Source organism: Microcaecilia unicolor, chromosome 1, assembly GCF_901765095.1.
Source record: "Microcaecilia unicolor chromosome 1, aMicUni1.1, whole genome shotgun sequence".
NCBI lineage: Eukaryota > Metazoa > Chordata > Amphibia > Gymnophiona > Siphonopidae > Microcaecilia > Microcaecilia unicolor.
In genome coordinates this window covers 321,815,765-321,837,811 of record NC_044031.1, presented here as the reverse complement: position 1 = coordinate 321,837,811, position 22,047 = coordinate 321,815,765, and the positions used below count along the sequence as shown (strand labels likewise).

The window sequence follows — 22,047 nt, the reverse complement described above, 5'->3', positions numbered from 1 at the left end:
CAAAGGGCTCTATGGCCTGGGGAACTCGCTTAGTCGTGCACTCGAAAAGGTCGATGCATAAAAAGGGCTCAGAGGCATAGAAAGACCGAAAAGTAAAAATTGAAAAAAACTGAAAAATTGTTATAATTTCTGTAAAATAATATTGAGAAAATAAAAATTTGAAGAAAAAGTCCAGAAAAGGGGAAGGCACAAAAAAAGAAAGTTTGATGCACTGAGGGGAGATTAAAAAGACAACCTCTCTGCTACATGGAAAACGATACAGTGCTCAAATGTCAGGCAGGACGGCACCTACGCATGTGCAGTGGGGGCACTGCCTCAAAGGTTTAAAGTGACAGTGCACTTGGCAGTGTCCACACCAGGCTCCATGGATGAGGTCACCTGCATGTGAGAATATTATGCTTGCTTTTCCTCAAAGAATATTTGATTAAGCAATTCTGCTTTTTCCTTATCAGTCTCCACATATTCCTCCCCTTCACCTCTGCGTCTTAGTAGTAGATGACGGCAGAAAAAGACCTGCACGGTCCATCCAGTCTGCCCACGATAAACTCATATGTGTATACCTTACCTTGATTTGTACCTGTCTTTTTCAGGGCACAAACCGTATAAGTCTGTCCAGCAGTATTTCCCGCCTCCCAACCACCAGTCCCGCCTCCCATCACCGGCTCTGGCACAGACCCCGTATAAGTCTGCCCTCCCCTATCCTAGCCTCTCAACTTCCAACCCCTCTACCCCCCACCACCCAATTTCAGCTAAGCTTCTGTGGATCCATTCCTTCTGCACAGGATTCCTTTATGCCTATCCCACGCATATTTGAATTCCGTTACCGTTTTCATCTCCACCACCTCCCGCGGGAGGGCATTCCAAGCGTTCACCACCCTCTCTGTGAAGAAATACTTCCTGACATCTTTCCTGAGTCTGCCCCCCTTCAATCTCATTTCATGTCCTCTCGTTCTACCGCCTTCCCATCTCCGGAAAAGATTCGTTTGCGGATTAATACCTTTCAAATATTTGAACGTCTGTATCATATCACCCCTGTTCCTCCTTTCCTCCAGAGTATACATGTTCAGGTCAGCAAGTCTCTCTTCATACGTTTTGGAACGCAATGTTACTTTTGCACTTCCTCCTGTCACTAACATATCTAAAAGAATGTTTTAAAAATGTATTTCCCCCCCCTTTTTACCATATTAGCTACTGATTGCTTTATCTGATTCTTCTGCTTTTAAAGATATTGTTGTTTGTCCTCTTCTTGCTGCAGTTTCCTGTAGTTTCTTCACTCTTACCTTTTCAGCTACTTTTTGGAAAACAATAGTGGCTTGTTTTATCTCTTACCTTTTTATTGACTTTCCTAACCAAAAAGTCTGTTAACCTTACAATATTCCCCTTCAGGTCTGTCCACTTCTCTTCTACTTCCCATGGATTTTCCCATTCAACTAATGACTCCTTGAGGTACTCCCCCATCTTAGCAAAGTTAGTTTTCCTGAAGTCTCGGACCTTGCCTTTGAATGAATCCTTACTACCTGTGCTGTGATACTCAACCACCATCCATTGATCACTGGCTCCCAGATGATCACCTACTACAACATCAGAAACACTCTCCCCATTTGTAAGCGCCAGGTCCAGATTGCCCCTTACCACATGGGTTGCACTGCTAGTTGCTGGAATAGTTCTCTATGCAGGGAATCCTGGATCTCCCTACTTCTAGATGGTACCACCACTGGGATGTACCACCACTGGTCCCAGTGGTACCAGTGGCAAAATGAAATCACCTAGCAAAAACACCTTTTCTTTCCTAGTGATTTTGTAAATGTCTTCAATTAAATCTTTTTTTCTGCATTGGAAGGAGGTCTGTATTTCTTACCAGTAGAAATAGATATTCCATTTCCTCTTTCTAGACTAACCCACAGTGCTTTCTCTTTATTTTGTAAGCCCTGCAGTTCAGTTGCTTTAATATTAAGTAGGCACCTACTTTCCTTTATAGAATACTAGCGTAGCAGCACAAATATGTACGTATAATTTAGGTATGACTGCTTATACCAACCATAGAGCTGGTGCAAATGTTCACACCTAAATGGCTCAAAGGCACATAAATTATAATATTCCATAATATATGTGTGTAACTGTGTGCCTTTGTATAGAATAGCCTATAGCCAGGATATTGGCATTTACGTGCATATGTGCACATATATGACAGTATTCTGACCATTTAAGCATGTTCTTGGCACCTAAATTCTGCACCCTCTTTATGGAATTATCTCCATAGAGGGTAATTTTATGACAGGTTGCCTGGGTTGGAAGGACAAGTAGCCAACTATTTGAGGCTATTCTATAATGGCACATGGGCTGCCACATTTCCCTATATAAAGCCTCACAAATTCAATTGCTTTTAATGCAGCTCTCTGCTTTCACAGATGCTTAGGAGCAGATGTGATTGTACATAGGTAATGGTAATGATACTTATAGTCTGCCAACTCCCAAGTATAGGTTCAAAGCAGATAACATCAAGATAAATTTATACAATGATGAGAAATAAGAGAAAAAAGAAAAACATCTATTAAATGACCAGCTTAATACAGAAATTTCTTAAACAAATATGCCTTCAGTTGTTTACGAAAAATCAATTAAGAGGTGATCCTTTTAAGATCGGCAGGTAAAGAACACCATGCAGAAACTGCTTGATAAGGAAATTAAGATAGCAATTTTTTAAACTCAACTTTTACAAAAGATGGAAAGTAAATAACACAAGAATCAATAGCCCGAGGCAAAGAAGGTGACAATGAAAACCAAAATAAATGTTCTGGACATGCGCTATTAAACATCTTAAACACTCAGCAAAATACTTTAAAAATAATGCATGCTTTAACAGGTAGCCAATGAAAGTTTATTAAAGTAGATGTAACATGATCTGACCTGTTCTGTCCTGAGATCATCTTAGCTGCAGTATTCTGCATCAGTTGAAACCTGGAAGTCAAAGTGGTCGAAAGAAGGCAGTAAAGACCTAATTTGGATAAAATCACCGCCTGGACCAAAATTTTAAAAATGTTTTTCTTCAAAGAAGTACACACATAGGTGCAGATATTACAAACTATGTACATACTTTGTGGTAACTCAAACTGTTTCTCATCTCCAATCAGTAATGATTGATCGGTCATTATCTGTAGATGTTCAAATCAGTTCTATTATCAAAAGGTCCTTTCTGTTGATGAGAAAACTTCAAAGGATTCATAAATATTTTGATATTGCACATTTCAGACTCTTTCTAGTTTCTTTTTCTATCTCAATTGGACTACTGTAATCTGATTTACTGCAACTGCTAAGGGCATTCTTGAAAAAACTACAGACAATCCAGGACATGGCAGTCAGGCTGATCTTTTTTCACTCTCAAAATGTGATCATGTTTCTCAGTTTTATTTATACCTCCATTGGCTTCCGATGGAGGCAAGGGTGGTTTTCAAGTTTTATTATATTTTATTCAAAATTTTGAATGAGTTGAACATGTATTCTTTATTTACATTTATATCTTCTATGAGACCATGGGCATTAAGACGGATTAATCCTTTTCTTTTTCTGAATCCTAAGGGGATGAGGTGTTGTCACCTGTTTGAATCCTTTTTTTCCTTCCAAGCAGTTACACTTTGGAAATCGCTTCCTTACGATTTATGGTTGATCACTGATTACAAAACTTTTAGGAAATTAAAAAAAAAAAACATTTTTGTTTGAAAGATGTGTTTTACAGCAAATCTTGTGCTGATATAGTTAATTTTGAAAGTTTTGTATGATTACTGTATACCTTTTATATTAAATGCAAGATAAATGTAGTAATATTTACTTTAAATACTTGTCATTCTACGAGGACAAGCAGGCCTATAATTCTCACACATGGATAACGTTGGGTCCGCGTTGCCAGTCCAGAGCTTGAAATAAACTTAAAATAGGTCTTTGAGCATGAGACGCGCTCCACATTGCATGCGCAAGTGCCTTCCTGCTTGCTGCAAGAACGCGGAACCAGCAGCTCTCTCTTTTCTGCAGTGAGGAGAGGACGCGCTCATTTCCATTCCTCACAGCTGGTTTGGCCTTCAGTTTGTGCCTTCCTTTTTGGTTTTTATACCTCTCTCAGGGTTTATCTTCATTTTATTCCTTCCCTGTCAGGGCCGTGCCTAGGGTCTCTGGCGCCCCCCTGCAGACCATCAGTTGGCGGCGCCCCCTCGCCCTGCCCCCCCCCCCCCGGACTTTTAAATTTACCTCCCTCCGACATCTGCTCACCATCGCGTTGTATTTTTAAAAAAAAACAACCTTACTCCTCCGCTCCCCTCCATCCCCATTTCAGCGCTTTAAATTTACCTCCCTCCGACGTCTGCGCAGCGTCAGTGAAAGCGCTGCCTGTCTGACGTCTCTCCACCAGCCCCGCCTTCCCTTCGCTCATTCGTTCCCTCTGTGTGTCCCACCCTCAAGGAAATGATGTCAGAAGAAGGCGGGACACAGAAGGAACCAACACCATGAGTGGGAAAGCGCAGGGTACAAATGTAACAAAAAAACAAAATAAAAGTAGCAAATTTAAAATAAATCGGAGAAAATGTTTCTTCAATCAACGTGCAATTAAACTCTGGAATTCGTTGCCAAAGAATGTAGTAAAAGCAGTTAGCTTAGCGGGGTTTTAAAAAGGTTCGGATGGCTTCCTAAAGGAAAAGTCCATAGACCATTATTAAAATGGACTTGGTGAAAAGCCACTGCTTATTTCCACAATAAGCAACATAAAATGTATTGTACTGTTTTGGGATCTTGCCAGGTACTTGTGACCTGGATTGGCCAATGTTGGAAACAGGATGCTGGGCTTGATGGACCTTTGGCCTGTCCCAGTACAGCAATAGTTCTTATGCCTCAATGCCAGCCGCTATGCAGGCCCCCCAGCCAGGACCAATTGGCGTCGGACCCAACACTGAGGAGAAGAGAGGACTCAACGTCGTCCTCTTTGGCACTGGGGAGCATCAATGCCAGACATCAGAAGAATTCTCAGCATCGATCCCCCTCAGGGTTTCACTGGTCCCCAAGAAGCGTTGGCGCTGGGAAGACTGCTCCATACAATACAGGAGGTGCCAATGCATGGGTCTCCACACAGCCAGGGCCAGGCACCTGCCTTGACCCCACAGATTCAGCAGCCTGCTTCTTTACCGGCATCTCAGCCTTTCCCGATGGCAGCCCTCTATAAGCACCTCTGGACCTTGCTCGCTGAGCTTTTGGCAGGGTTCTTGCAGAGTGCATCAGCGTGTGGGTTACTTGTGCCAGCCATACCTCTTGCTTCAGTCCCTCATGGCCACCAGCCTGCTGTGAGGTCAATGCCACTTGCGGTCTTGGTGTTGACTGCCACCTGTGTTAGCATACCCTCGATGTCGGTGGAAGAAGCTTCTCCAGCATTGAGGCCAGAGCTGACACCTCGACACCCGTTTCCACCTGGGGAAGAAGAGAAGGAATTCTATTCCAGGAACTTCGTGTGCAAAAGAAAACAGGTGGGGTGCATCCCATCCTAGACCTAAGGGGCCTGAACACATTCCTAGTCAATGAAAAGTTCAGGATGGTTTCTCTGGGCACCCTGCTTACCATGCTTCAGGAAAACAATTGGCTTATACTCGTATCCCAATACTGAAGTATCTTCGGTTTCAGCTGGGGACACGTCACTTCTAATATCGCATGTTGCCTTGTGGCCTCGCATCAGCTCCCAAGGTTTTCACCAAGTGTCTTGCAGTAGTTACAATATTGCTACGCATACTGGGAGTCCATGTGTACCCCTACCTCAATGACTGGCTGGTGAAGAGCACGTTCTCATGATGCAGAATGAGGGATCTCTTCTGCATCCCAACTTCCAGTCTCTGGCCCTCAAAGCCTAGATGTTGAGAGCTTAGAATTTGCGAGGGTGTTTCCAAAGTCTTGCTGGCTTCCAGGAAAGATTCCACTGAGATATTATTCTTTCAAATGGAGGAGGCTTGCCGTCTGGTGTGAGGGCAAGGCCCTAGATCCTGTTTCCTGCCCTACATAGACCCTGCTTGAATACCTTCTGCACCTCTCCGAGTCTGGTCTGAAGACCAACTCTGTAAGGGTTCACCTCAGTGCAATTAGTGCTTATCAACGTGTAGAGGGTAAGCCCATCTCTGGACAGCCTCTAGTTGTTCACTTCATGAGGGGTTTGCTGTAGACAAAACCCCCTGTCAAATCTCCGCCTGTGTCATGGGACCTCAATGTCGTTCTACTACTACTATTTAACATTTATAGAGCACTACTAGGGTTACGCAGCGCTGTACAGTAAACAAAGAATGACAGTCCTTGCTCAAAGGAGCTTGATGAAAGTTCCTTTTGAGCCACTTGATTCCTATCATCTGAAGTACTTGACCTGGAAAGTAATATTTTTGGTGGCTGTTTGTTCAACTCACAGGGCCAGTGAGCGTCAAGCCTTAGTGGCAGATGCACCTTATACAGTTTCATCATAAGAGTAGTCCTCCACACGCACCCAAAGTTCCTACCTAAGGCTGTGTTGGAGTTTCATCTGAACCAGTCAGTTGTCTCCCCCCCCCCCCCCCACTTCATGCCCATGTTGGCAAAGTGCACTGCACACCTTGGACTGCAAACAAGCATTGGCCTTTTACTTGGAGCAGACTAGGCCCTACAGACAGTCTACCCAGCTTTTTGTTTCTTTTGATCTCTACAGGATGGGGATCGCTATCGGGGAAACACACCATTTCCAATTGGCTGACAAATTGCATTTCTTTCACTTATGCCAAGGCTGAGCTGACCCTTGAGAGTCGTGTCAGGACTCACAGTGTCAGAGTCATGTTTGCATCAGTAGCCCACTTGAGGTCAGTCTCCTCTGAAGAAATTTGCAAGGCTGCGACGTGGTCTTCGGTCCACACATTCACATCTCATTACTGCCTTGAGCAGGATACCTGAAGCAACAGTCAGTTTGGACAGAGTGTCTAGAGTCTAACTCCACCCTCCTAGGCCTGTTTTGTTCTGTTCCAGGCTGCACTCTCACTCAGATTGTATATAGTTTTAGGTTAATTACTTTTTTGCCCTTGTCATTGCAAGGTGCAGTTGACCATTGGTTGTTGTTTTTGGTCAGCCTGTTAGCTTAGGATTCTCCCATGTGAGAATTATAGGCCTGCTTGTCCTCAGAGAAAGTGAAGATACTTACCTGTAGCAGGTATTCTCCGAGGACAGCAGGCCTTATATTCTCACCCTCCTACCTCCCCTTGGAGTTGTCTCCTTTTTTTTTAATGCTTTATATTGTACTGCTGGTCCCACTCTCTTGCGGTGGGTGGGAAGGCATGCGTGGTAGAGTGTGTTTCACACTCAGACTTATTTTAAGCTTGTTACAAGCTCCAGATCAGCAATGCAGAGCCTGTGTTACCAACATGTGAGAATATAAGGCCTGCTGTCCTTGGAGAATACCTGCTACAGGTAAGCATCTTCGCTTTATTGTATTCCCAGGATGTACCAGTATCTTATTCATTGTAATCTGCGTTGAACTAATAGGAATATGCGGAATATAAGAATAAATATTATTATTATGTTCCCAATGACACCTACATATGGTCATGTAAAAAAGCATGTGCCATGGGGTAGTTTTACATTCAAAAACTCCTTTATAAAATTATCTGAACCGAGGACACGCATATATTTATGTAAACTTTCTGGTTCTTCAGCCAAATTTCACAGTACCACAAATAATAACACATATCACTGCTATACTTTTTTTCTTTGGTTTTAATATTTTGCTTTCTGTTGCATTACAGGATTATGAACTCCAGTTGGCTTCGTACAGCTCTGGACTAGAAACACTGCTTAATATCCCAATAAAGAGGACAATGGTTCAGTCACCTTCAGGCATAATTTTACAAGAGGTACATGGCTTACTTTTTCATCGATGTTTACAGAGATTTATTTTCCCCTATATATGATTCAGTGTGTTAATTTCTTGTTGCCTGTGTCAATGAACACACTGCACTACCTTCACCAGTCAAATGTAGTAACAAGATGTTGGACTACTATGTGGTGTAATGGTTGTCTTTCCTCTTAAGTCTGCAGAGATTCAAGCTCGTTACATAGAACTTCTTACAAGAGGCACAGATTATTACAAATTTCTAAATGAAATGGCAAAGAACATGGAAGAATTAAAGGTATTGGGCTTTCAGTTGTTCAATCTAAAATACAATGGTCAAAAAGCAACTTGTGTATATAGAACAGCATATGATGGGCTCAAATAGATGCGTGTTATAAGTACATAAAATTAAATGCTAGGGAAACAGGATGACTTTTTTTGTGTGATATGGTTTTATTTCTTCCTACCCTTTTGAATCTCCAACATAATTGAAACCTGCCTTATTAACCATCCCATGGTCCTTGTTCTGTTTTGGGGTAGGATTGGGGAGGGGATGGATGGGGTCTTGTTTGTATTGTTTTGCTTTTCCAAATAGCTGGGTCTAATTTTGTCAGTGTCAGGCACTGTTTAAAAAATCCAGACCGCTGCTGACTGAATATTGACCCGTACCTGTTTAAATAAATGTGAATAATGCCCTTTAAATTCAAAAGTGCGACTTAAACACCGAAGTCCATAGAAAAGTTTCACTATAAGCCTACATGCATTAAAAACTTATGAACTTGAAATTTTAAAACTTTTTGAGTAAAAATGACGGAGACAGTATAAATTACTTATGGCAATTCCCTTAAACTGTTAATGTTGTCTTCCACAGATGAAAAACACTAAAATTGAGCTGCTAGAAGAGGAACTCAGACGTGCTAAAGATGCCAATTCTGAAAATTCAAATAAGAACGAATACCTGGACAAAAATCTACAAAAGTATCAGAGTGAATGTTCAGAGTACAAATCAAAACTGTTGCTTATAGAGGAAATGAAGAGGAAAGCAGAGATGGATGGCAATTCTGCTAAGCAAAACCTGGACAAAAGCTATAACCAATTAAAAGAGCTCAGTGAAAAGATAACAAGGCTGACTTATGAAATTGATGAGGAGAAAAGGAGAAGGAAGTCAGTTGAGGACAGATGTCAGCAGCAGAAAAATGAATTTGACCAACTGCAGAAAAAAAGACAGGATGAAATAGATGGCATCAGTAGGCAAAAATTAGAATCTGAGAAGATGATCAAGGAGAAGGAGTACGAGATAGAGAGGTTGAGGGTTCGACTTCAGGATGAGGGCGCTCGGAGTCGGGAATATGAAAATGAGCTGGATAAGGTAAGAAAGCAGTACAGTGATGAGATGGGTGAGTTAAGAAGCAAGTATGAAAACGAAATTCAAATTACAAAGACCACAATCCAGCAGATATCGGTTGAAAAGGAAGACACTTCTGCCAACCTCAAAGCACAACTTGATAGGCTTATGAGAGAAAATGGGGGCCTCAAAGAAGAAATCAAGAGATTGAATGATATGATATTGCAAAATAAAGATAAACAAAGACAGGCAGAAGAAAACATTCTTCAGCAAAAGGCATCTGGCTCTGAGCTCTCTCAGAGGAAGCAACAGCTGGAACTGGAACTCCAACAGCTTAACTCTCTCCGCTCGGAGGAAACTAGCAAGTATAAGAAATCACTTGATGATGCCGCCAAGACCATTCAGGATCGAAACAAAGAAATTGAACAGCTAAAAATTAAACTACAGGAGGAGGCTGCACGACAGAGGCAATATGAAAATGAACTGGCTAAGGTAAGAAACAGTTATGATGAGGAAATTATTAATTTAAAGAACAAGTATGAGACTGAAATCAACATCACCAAGACTACCATCCAGCAGATTACAGTGCAGAAAGAAGAAGATACAAGTAGCTTCAGAACACAAGTGGACAAGGTGATGAGAGAAAAGAAGGACTTGATGGATGAAATAAATAGACTGAAAAATAATCTTACACAGGCAACTGATAACCTTAGAAAAACAGAAGAAAGTATTCACCAGCAAAAATCTGTTGGCAGTGAGTTATCTCAAAAGAAACAACAGCTGGAGATTGAACTGAGACAGCTCACCCAGCTCCATACTGAAGATGACATGAGACACAAGAGGTCACTCGATGATGCAGCAAAGACCATTCAGGATCGGAACAAAGAGGTTGATAGATTAAAAAAATTAATAGAAACAGAAATAGACCAACGGAAATCCCTGGAGAGTGAACATGTTAAGTTACAGCGGTCTCAATTTGATCTACAGAAGTCAAGTGATAATGCAACAGAGACAATCAAGAAGCTGAAAGTCCATGAACAAGAACTCATAAAACTGAAAACAGAGTATGAAAGATTATCACATGACAAAGAAAGGAAGGCACAAGAAATTATCACACTTCAAAACAACCTCAAAGAAATACAGCTTCAGAAGAAGGAAGTAGAAGAGGGATTTAGCTCACAGAAAAAAATAATATCAGAGGAATCTATGAAAAGGGTAAAACTGGAAGACGAATTACAGAGCATGAGAAAATCTTGCTTAGAACAAGCAACTAAAATCACAAGTCTGACTCAGCAGACAGAACAACTAACTATTGTAAAGAAAAGAAGTGAAGATGATCTTAAACAGCAGAGAGATGCGATAGACAGCACACTTAGGGAACAGCAGAGAACTATTGATGAGCTAAATGCACTCAAAACAGAGGTGGAAACCTTGCGCCGCCTAACTAGCCATGAGCAAGAAAATGTAAAGCAAGGTCACATAAGAAATGAACATTTGCAAAAAACAATTGAGGAAAGAAACAAAAGTCTGAATGAGAGTAAAATAGAAATAGAAAGGCTGCAGTCCCTCACTGAGAACCTTACAAAAGAACACCTGAGGTTAGAAGAAGAACTCCGAAATGTGAAACTGGAATTTGATGATATAAGGAAGTGCAAAGATGAAATTGATGGTGAAAAAAGTGCCACTATTACTGAACTAAAGAATCAACTGCAGATAAACAGCAAGCGCACCCTTGAACTACAGGGGCTGATTAATGAGTTACAGAAAGAAAGGGAAAATTTGAGAAAGGAAATTGAGAAATTCCAAAGGCAGGCCATAGAGGTATTGAGAAATACTTCTTCATAACTTAAATGTTTATAAAATGACCCACATAAATTTAAATGGCCTTCTCCATCTATTTATTTAAATATTTGCCACTGAAATCCAATCAGATATTTACCTTTCCTTTTTCTTTTGATTTAAGCTTGTGTATTTTCTGAAATTACCACTCTAACTGCTTATGAAAAAAGCACCAAAATTAATTTTTCCTTCTTTCTGTTCCTTTTCTGTACACTAGTCTAGATGTACTCTATTTAGGGTGAAAAGAATAGAAATCTTTGTGCAATTATGTACTCTTGTTGACAGGATATGTTTAAACTACATTGTATTGCTAATTTTATAGTATTTTAGAGAATTAATTTTAGTTAGATTTGGTCATATATGATTATGGGATCAGAATAACCAGAAACCATTCCCTAAATCTATACTGTGATATGTGTGCAATTCCATCAAACAGTACTATATATCTGTGATAGACAATATTTAAGAGAGGAAATAAAGGGCCTCTTTTACTAAACTACACTAGTGATTCCTGTGTGGCAAATGCGACGCAGCCCATTCAGAATTAATGGGCTGCTGTGCATTTGCTACTTTAGGAATCACTAGAGCGATATAGTAAAAGAGACCCAAAGTGGGGAAAAAAGACAAATTGGGAGATTCTTTTCTTCATCCTAATACACGTGAAGGGCAATTCTATAACAGTGCACCTATGCATCTACATGGTGTCTATTCTGTAAAAGAAAGTAACACATATACTCAAATATAAACCCATCCAAACATAAACTGAGATAAAATTCTTCCCCTAACGGATAAAATGTTAACTCAAATATAAACCGAGGATTTATATTGTAGCATTCCACCTTCCCTTGGTGTCTGGCATTCCTCCCTTTCCCCCATAAGCTAACAGAGCTCACATTTCCTCCCTCCTTTCCCCTGACCAGAAGAGACCTCCTCCTGCCCCCACCCCCCCTGGACCTACCGTACCGCCCTGGTAGTCTAGTGATGAATTGTCAGAGGAGCAATCACCACTCATTCCTGCCCAGGCCGTCTCCACAATCAAAGTGGCTGCCTTGACCTCCAGTGGCAATCTCATAAGACTGCTGCTGGAAGTCATGGCAGCCATTTTGACTGTGGAGGTGGTTTGGGCAGAAGTGAGTGGGTATCGCTCCTGCCCCGACTCGCCACTAGACCACCAGGGTGGTACGGTAAGCATGGGGGGAAGGGCTGCTTCTCTTTTTGGGGGGGGGGGGAAGGGGGAGGAAGAAAGCAAGGAGGTTTAATGATAGAAGCCGGCATGACATCAAAAAGCTGACGCCGTCTCCCCCGAGCTGCCGCCATATTGGTGTTTTTTAAACAAACAGCTAACAGTTACCGAGAATAAAAATCCAAATACCTGACTCTGCAAACATGAAGGATAGATACAAAAAAGAGAAAACATCTTTAACGTCTTAGTTGAGATGCTACCTTCATTTACTGCCACCTAAGCACTTTCTTACCTGCTTCTTCTCACCTCCAGTTCGGTGTGTGGCACCTCGTCCGATTCGAAGCTCATCTCTCCTGGGTGCTCAGTTTATAGCTGAAACACCGACAATAATTTTTTATGCTGTTTTAGTGATTTTTAATTTTATTTCATGATATATATGTGCAGGAAGCTTTCAAATAAATTTTAAAAGGCTGTTAAAAAAAAACCCAACAACACACACAGGCAGTACACCTACTGGCTTCAACTCGTATGTAAAGAAGATAATACAATGATTGTAATGTAATACAAAAGAAAGAATATAACATCTACTAACTGAAAAATATAAGCCACATTGAGCCAAAACCTGTTTTTGGATAATTGTGGGATATAAGAATGAATAAATAACAAGCGTTTGCTATTGTTTTTATATAGAAATATTTTTATTGTCATTATAAGCCATATAGCGCAGCACTGAAATCCACAATACAGCATTGTAAATAATAAAGAAAGTTCTGGAGTACTAAGATAAATTTTGAATATAACCCTCCTCCCTTCACAGACCCCCTCAAAAACTCACCAATCCCACCCCCCCCAACTCCCCTTACATCCTCCCCTCTGATCCCCTCCTAACAGAAAGAATGCAAAACCAAAGGAGGTTTAATAAAACAATATAACCTCATGTTTGCTATTGCTTTCAGTAGTGTCTGCGAATGTTTGGGGTCACTCAATATGGCTGCAAGCTCCACCCACTGCCTTGAGCCCAGATAATGGGCCAGATAAGCTTATGCCGTCTCCTGTCATAAAACCTCCTGGGGGATGGCAGAGGAGGGACACCCTAGGCATGGAAGGGAAATGGAGGACTGCTGGTCACCACAGGGGGAAGGAGAGAAATGCCAGATGCCATGGGAAAGGAGGGAAAAGGAGGAATGTAGGATACCATGGGGAAGAGGGAAGGCTCAAATATAAACCAAGATGCAAATTTTCATTTTTCTTTTATTGTTAAGGGGGGGACACAAAATCTGTTTATATTCGAGTATAAACGGTAAGTGCCTACTTTCCTTTAATACTAGCATAACTGATAAAATATCGCCTATAATTTAGGTGTGAGCACTTACACCAGCCATAGAGCTGGCATAAATGCTCATTCCTAAATTGCTGAAATATGTGCACATTTTCAGCAATTTAGGAATGAGCATAAATTACATGCATAAATTATGGTATTCTATAATTTATGCATGTAACTGTGAGCCCCACCCATGCTTTGCGTAAATGCCATTTATGTGTACGCCCACCTTCCAAACATGCAGTACTGCATGTAGGCACCGTTTATAGAACTTTGTAGAATTACCCCCTATGCTTTTTTGCACACGGGATGGTTTCTGGAAACAAAATTATGCATGAATATTAATATACTGCATGTTTGCTATTAATTTATTTGTGTATGTACATACATGTGTGTATGTGTGTATATATATATATTATTTCCTTTTTTGTAATAGATTTTATTTTATTCTCATTATTTAAATATGTTTGCCTGTAGTTTTGTATCCCTGCTTGTAGTCTTTGAATACTTTAATTGGTTCTTTTTTGTTCTTCATGTTAACTCCTTGGATTTTTCTTGTCTTTTTATCCTGTAATGTGCAGTCTTAATGCATGTGGCCTTTTGTCAACACTAATTAAAAATACAATTTTGGCATCATTCAGATCCCATATTTCCCGAAGTCACATATCGAAGAGATATGATTAGGATTAGGTGTGATTGTCTTACAAAGTTTGTTGGCAATGGAAAGTTCCAGTGAATATACTGAGATAAGAGATCAACAGTCAAAAATTAAAACTAATAATTCACCACAAGTATATAATAAATGATGTTAAAGGATGAATACGCTTCTGACTGGCACAATAATTCTTTTCTTTACATTTTTTTCCTTTAATTCAGGCATCTAATAAAATTCAGGAATCTAAAAGCCAGTATACTGAAATAATGCGAGAAAAAGAGTCCTTTGCAATGAAAATAAGTGCCTTGGAAAAAGATAAAGCGAGGCTACAGAGACTAGAAGAAGAGTTGAACCGTGCCAAAGCAGCATTAGATGCAGAGACTCGTCAGAAGCAACAGCTAGAAGATGAAAAACAGCAAATTCGAAATGACTTAAATCAGTGGAAGAATCAGTATGCTCGGAAAGAAGACGATGTTCGCAGGACAGAACAAGATAAAGAAAAGAGTGAGAGAGAGAAAATGTCACTGAAAAGTGAAATTGAAAGGCTACAAGCAGAGATCAGAATGATTGAAGAAAGGTACAAGCGCCGAATGGAAGAATGTAATCGAGCAAACCAGTCTGAGATGGAATCACAGCGTGTAGCATTGCAAAGAGAAGTGGAATTGCTTAAGAAACGCCCTGTTGCTTCCAGCATCCAAACTCAAACTGATGAGAACATGACAATTGACCCCTCCAAATTTATGTTTGATGGACTGCGCAAAAAGATAACAGCACATCAGCTATTTGAATGTCAAATAATAGACAAAACAACACTTGATAAGTTGCTGACGGGGAAGAAATCACTAGAAGAAGTTGCTGCTGAAATTGAACCCTATCTTAAAGGAGCAGGGGCAATTGCTGGAGTCTCTGTAACACCCAAGGAGAAATATGCTTTGATAGAAGCTAAGCGGAAGAATCTGATATCACCAGAAGGCACTGTGATGCTCTTAGAAGCCCAGGCAGCTACAGGAGGCGTGATTGATTTGCACAGAAATGAAAAGCTGACAGTGGATAATGCTATTGCCAGAGATCTCCTTGATTATCAGGACCGAGAAAATATCTATACAGCAGAAAAAGCAGTGACTGGCTTTAAGGATCCATACTCAGGAAAGACAGTAGGTGTAGCTGAAGCAATCAAGAAAAATTTAGTTGACAAAGCTACTGGAATCCGTCTCCTCGAAGCCCAGATGGCAGCAGGAGGCATTGTTGACCCTATAAACAGTGTATTCTTACCAAAAGATGTAGCATTGTCTCGTGGACTGATTGATAGAGACTTGTATAGAACTCTAAATGATCCTAGAGATAATGCAAAGAATTTTCTTGATCCTGTGACAAAGAAGAATGTTAGTTATGCGCAGCTGAGAGAAAAATGTAGAGTAGATCAAGCTACAAGTTTCTTACTATTACCAGTAATGAAGAGAAGTTTGTCTTTTCAAGGAATTAGGCAACCTGTTCAAATAGCTGACTTAGTGGAATCTGGAATTCTGCGTCCAACAACAGCTGATCAGCTTGAATCGGGACAGATTACTATGGAAGAAGTTGGTGAAAGAATTAAAGATTTCCTCCAGGGTTCCAGTTGCATTGCAGGCATATACAATGAGGCCACCAAAGAAAAACTTGGTATCTATGATGCAATGAAAAAAGGCTTACTTAGGCCAGGGACTACACTTGAACTCCTGGAGGCTCAAGCAGCTACAGGGTTTCTGGTGGATCCTGTCAATAATGTACGGGTAACAGTTGAAGAGGGATATAAGAGAGGCCTTGTTGGGATTGAATTTAAAGGGAAACTCATATCTGCTGAAAGAGCTGTCACTGGATACAAAGATCCTCAAACAGGAAATATTATCTCACTGTTCGAGGCCATGAATAAAGAGCTCATTGAAAAAGGCCATGGCATTCGCCTGCTAGAGGCTCAGATTGCAACTGGTGGAATCATCGATCCCAAGAAAAGTCATCGCTTACCAGTTGATGCTGCATATAAACGTGGGTATTTTAATCAAGAACTGAATGAAATTCTCTCTGATCCAAGTGATGACACAAAAGGCTTTTTTGATCCCAACACTGAAGAAAATCTGACATACCTTCAGTTAAAAGAAAGATGCATTGTGGATGAGAAGACTGGTCTCTGCCTTCTTCCACTGAAAGAGAAAAAAAAAGCAGTTCAAACTTCACAGAAGAATACACTAAGAAAACGAAGAGTTGTCATTGTAGATCCCGACACAAATAAAGAAATGACAGTGCAGGAAGCCTACAACAAACGCCTCATAGATTATGAAACTTATGTGGATCTTTCTGAACAAGAATGTGAGTGGGAAGAAATAACCATTACAGTATCAGATGGTACTACAAGAGTAGTCCTTGTTGACAGAAAAACTGGCAACCAGTATGATATTCAAGAGTCAATAGATATGGGTCTCATTGATCAAGCATTATTTGACCAGTACCGTTCTGGATCTGTAACCCTTACTCAGTTTGCTGACATGATTTCCAACAGAGTTGGAAGTGATGATGTAATAACTACTACAAAGCTTGAATCAGTAAGTACAAGCAGACCTCCTTCATCCCCAGGCTTCAGGAGCTCATGGTCCAAAAGTGGCTCCTTTTCTGATTTGCAGGAGGACTTAAGTCCTATTGCAGCCATATTTGATACTGAAACACTTGAAAAGATCTCCATTTCAGAAGGCTTAAATCGTGGGCTTGTTGACACAATTACTGCACAGCGTTTACTGGAGGCCCAAGTCTGTACAGGTGGAATAGTAAATCCTTCAACAGGTCAAAAGGTTCCGCTTCAAGATGCAGTACCACAGGGTCTCATAGATGATGAAATGGCAGGAAGGTTAAAACAAGCTCAGAAAGCCTTTTCAGGCTTTGAAGGTGTACGGGGTAAGAAGAAATTGTCAGCAGCAGAAGCAATGAAGCTAAACTGGCTGCCTTATGAACCCGGTCAACGCTTCCTTGAATTCCAGTACATCACAGGAGGCCTCATTGACCCAGAAATTCAGGGAAGGATAAGTACTGAAGAAGCGATTAGAAAAGGGATGCTTGATGGTCGAGCTGCCCAGAAATTGCGGGACACCGGTGGCTATCCTAAAATTCTGACCTGTCCTAAAACTAAATTGAAGATATCATACAAGGATGCAATAGATCGATCAATGGTAGAACAAAACACTGGAATGCGGATGTTGCCAGCTGCTTCTATGTCATCTCAAGGCATAAGCAGTCCTTACAATGTTTCCTCTGCACCAGGTTCCCGATCTGGGTCTCGACCTGGGTCACGGAGCGGATCTCGGAGAGGAAGCTTTGATGCATCATCTTCGTCCAGTTACAGCTATTCACATCAGTCTTATAGCAGTAGCTCAATTGGGCAATAACCATTACTAGTGCTCAACTTAAAAAATATACTTCTTTACATTTATACAAATTTTACCAAAAAGCATGTAGTGGTGGTAATAATTCTTTGTATGTGGCTTTAATGGGAACTAAGCCTGGCCCACAGCAAATTCTACATGTTATACTTTTTACTTTAACTTCTATGTTAACTGTTAAGCAATGTAAGATATGTTGTAATCTTAAATTCAGTATAGTAGGGTCACAGTCATTAATTTTACCATGGGGAGTTTTGAGTAACTTTTTTTTAATGCAACTTAAATACTGCAGATTTGTTTTTAATTTTCTTGGGAAAAAAAAACTAGTCAAACTAAAATTTTGAAAATGGTTTCATGTGTACCTGATTATTTTATTAAAAATAAATACTTGAGAAAAGACCTGTTGTATTCTAACAACTTAGGTTGTAAAACTCTTCCCATGGAAAGCTCTAACCTGTTTCATTGGTTCTTTAGCACATTTTATAGACACTTTCGTTATTTCTGACCATGCAATTAACTGGTGGACTCTTTTCCAGTAACTTGGGCAATGTCAGCTTTTTGTATTTTTTGTTATTGCTTTTATGTAACCTTTCGTTAACACCTGCATTGAACTTGCTGTGCTGGGAATAAATTTTTAAACTTGGAAAACATGTTTTTGATTTGTGAGACTTGGCATTCTTTTTCTGTAAAGAAGGTGATGGTTTTTCCTACGTCAAAACAGCTGCTGTCCAAGAATATTTTTATTTGATTTTCACCCTCACAGCCAAGGGTTTGGGAAGGTGGCATTACGATCTGAGGCTTGAAAGTTACACGCGGTTCTTCACAGCCCATTAAATGACTATGTTTGAAGAATGTTTAAACGCTGTACTCAAGCTAATGCTTTTATTTTAAAGTTCAAAGGAGGTAAAATGAATTAATGGTGTTCATTGTTAATATGATCCATTGAATACCAAAGATTGACTACTAGTTCTCTAAATGAATTTAATACTAGCCTAGAATCATGCTTAAAATAAACCTATTGTAAATGGAATCCTCCATTAGTGGGTTTATTTTAGAAACACTGTTCAAGATTCAGATACGCATAAACCAGCATTTCGATGTTTATATTGAATAAATTTCTAAATCCCAATTTTACAAAGCTGGGATATACACATCTAAAATTCAAAAATGTGCATCTGGCAAAGGAGAGTGGTTTCGGTATGTTATGGGCAGGACTAGGTTGGAACTAAAAAGTAACATGTGTCCCCCATTTCAGAAGGGGAACACAAGTCTGTGTCCAAACAGATCAACATTGGGATTTACACCTGCTATCCAGGATGTTTAAGTTTCAAAGAAGTGTGACTCTGGGCAAGTCACTTAACCCTCCATTGCCCCATGTAAGCCGCATTGAGCCTGCCATGAGTGGGAAAGTGCGGGGTACAAATGTAACCAAAAAAAAAAAAAGTGCTGATATTAAGCAGCGCTTCACTGGAGGGATTGGGGAGGATGTCCCCTTAAACCCCAATGGTTTATGTAACATCCGAAAACAAAATTGACAAGGGACAGGATCAAGAAAAATACATGGGCATATTTCTAAAATGGTTGACAAACATATGTATATTCCAGCACATACATTTTATGTGCCAGCTTTGGCCCCATTGAAATATTTTAGATATTTATGGTTCTAAAATGGATGCTCCCACAACATGCAACCAGTGCATAAATGTCCATTCTTCAATGTATTTTATTACAGACTGAATGTCACCAGATCTTGTTCTATATTACTAGCAGAACTGGAGACGTCCCTAGAAGACTCAATTCAGATTTGTACATCCTTTGTAAAATGTCACTCCTGGATCACCTAAAGCAGGAGTGGGAAATCTCACTCCTCAAGGGCCACAATCCAGTCAGGTTTTCAGGGTTTCCCTGATTTTTAAAAATTTATTTTGTTACATTTGTATCCCACATTTCCTCACCTATTTTTAGGCTCAGTGTAGCTTACATAGTTCCACAGAGGTGGTTACAGACTAAGGTGTAAACAAATACAAAGTGGATACTACAGTTTATAGATTGGTGTGGTTCGCCGTGCGGCGTGCAAGGGTGGGCTCGTCCGGCAAGGGATTGAGTACAGTCCATTACTTAGCTAAATTGTTGTGTTGCATTGTTCAGTTTTTATGTTGGTTATGTGGGGTATGCCATTCTGAAAAGGTGAGTCTTTAGGTTTTTTTGGAAATTTAGGTGGTTCTTCGTAGTTTTCAGGTCTTTTGGTAATGTGTTCCAGAGCTGTGTTCATATATAAACTGGATGCATATGTTGATTTATACTTCAGGCCCTTACATCTTGGGAAGTGAAGGTTTAGGTACATTCTTGCTGATTCAGCTGTGTTTCTCATTGGTAGGTCAATTAGTCCAGTCATGTAGCTCGGCGCAAGACCATGGATTATTTTGTGAACTAGAGTACAAATCTTGAAGGCAAATACATTCTTTGATTGGTAGATAGTGCAGTTTTTTGTGACGTTTTCTCAAATAGTTCTCATGCATGATGAATATTCATGCGAACTATTTGCATACAATGGAGGCAGTGCATGCAAATAGATCTAGTGCATATTCATTGGGGAAATCCTGAAAACCTGACTCAATTGTGACTCTTTATGAGCGAGGTTGTCCACCCCTAGCCTATAGGGTAGATCATACCTTGTCTGTGACCTAATTTTAATTCCTAAACTAGGCAGGATGCTGTTGTGAAGTGTATGCCATCTGATGTGGTTTACTTGGGTTTGCCACAAAAATATTTAGCTAAGTTGCAAATGCTCCAGAGTACAGCAGTAAAAAGTCATTACCGAGAAACAATGGAACAGGGTAATGCCACTTGTAATATCTTTACACTGACCTCTTCTTAGACTTTCACATCTTTGTTAAGATCTTCACTTGGGTGTTCAAAGTCTTGAGACAATATTTGTCATTCCAGATTCAAAAGTATTATCCCCCAAATGCTTCAGTCTAGTCAGGATATTAATTTCCTTATTCGTGCACTGCATGAGTTAAGGTTAGTTTGAGCATGGCACAGGATCTTACTAGGGAAGTCCCCCATGCTGAATGAATTGTCTAGGGAGCTGAAGTTGGAAGCTAATTCTAGGTCTTCCTGGAAGAATGTAGACTTTTTTTGTTCATGCAGAGGAAAAGCTAGGGACTAGATAATATTTTAATTTAGGATTTGGATTGTTTGTAGTTAAAGTTGGAGCTAATTGCATATGTTGTGCATATCTTATTTTATTATGACTGGACGCCACTTAGAACTTGATTTCTTCAGGTGAAAGCAGACTATAAGAGGGTAATTTTATAAAGCTATTTCTGCATGTAAAGCCTGCTTAACACATGGAAATAGGCTCTTATAAACGGCTTGCAGGTATATATACATAAATAGGTGCACCACAAGAGTACGTAGGTATCCCTGAGGGCATAGCTCAGTAAAATACATGTGGACACATATGGGGTGGGGGGAATCAATAACAGTACACCTATTTTTAGCTATCTTTTGGAGCATATTCTATAAAGGAAAATATGTGCCTAATTTTTGTTATAGAATACTAGTATAGCAGGGCAAATACATGTGTTTATTTTAGGTGTAAGCACTGACATCAGTCATAGAGTTGGTGTAAATGCTCACATCTACGTTGCCAAAAAACATGTATAAATTATATTATTCTGTAAAATATGTGCATAACTCTTTGCCGCCTGTACTCTGCTCACTTGCAAACTACACGCCATTGCATTTAGGCACCAGTTTACCAAATAGAGCATAACTGAAATACTGGTATGAGCACATACGTGCATATATGCCAGTACTCTCGTCATTTATGTGCATTCTTGGTGGTTAAATATAAGCACACTGTTAGAAAAGTGCTCTCATAGTGCACATACACACAACTTTACACTTTTGGAGCAAATATAAATGTGTGTGAGAGAATTTGTACACTAATTGGCGTGGGGGGGGGGGAAGAGGAAAGAGAAAGGCCATTGTAGGTGCCTGTTTTAAAAAGGCTCAAAGGTACCTCCTGTTGCCTTTTTAAAATAGGTGAGGTTTTTTGGCTTTTTCATATAGCATGGTTATAAAATTAGCCCCTAAATATCATATGCTAAATGTTGTGATCCCATTGCTGATTAAGACAAGTTTGCAGTGGGTTAGAACACCATTTCCACGCCTGTGCATACCCTGTAGAAGACTCACTTTATACTATTTCCACATCCATGCACACCTTATAGAAGTACACACTTTATACCATGTGCACTCCCTGTAGAAATACACACTTTATTACATTTCCACACCCATACACACTTTACATTTGTTTTTCATTTCAATACATAAAGGATCACATTATCTTGGATTTTATATTCTATGTTTTCTATACTTTTTCAAGCCCAAGTTGGATAGGCAGTTAGCAAATCTGACAAATAAAA

The 22,047-nt window shown here is 40.0% G+C and overlaps 1 protein-coding gene across 3 annotated transcripts in view; it reads left to right on the top strand.

The window, feature by feature from the left end:
- DSP (desmoplakin) overlaps positions 1–18,261 on the top strand; it is a 141,300-nt gene extending 123,039 nt beyond the window's left edge. The window contains exons 21-24 of one of the 3 annotated variants that reach the window (XM_030208874.1): positions 7,779–7,886; positions 8,064–8,162; positions 8,736–11,030; positions 14,429–18,261. In XM_030208874.1, the coding sequence (XP_030064734.1) occupies positions 7,779–7,886; positions 8,064–8,162; positions 8,736–11,030; positions 14,429–17,617 (5,691 nt within the window). In that variant the 3' untranslated portion in view covers positions 17,618–18,261. The remainder of the gene's footprint in view (positions 1–7,778; positions 7,887–8,063; positions 8,163–8,735; positions 11,031–14,428) is intronic. The other 2 variants (XM_030208891.1, XM_030208882.1) reach the window with 2 other exon arrangements.
- Positions 18,262–22,047: the final 3,786 nt, after the last annotated feature.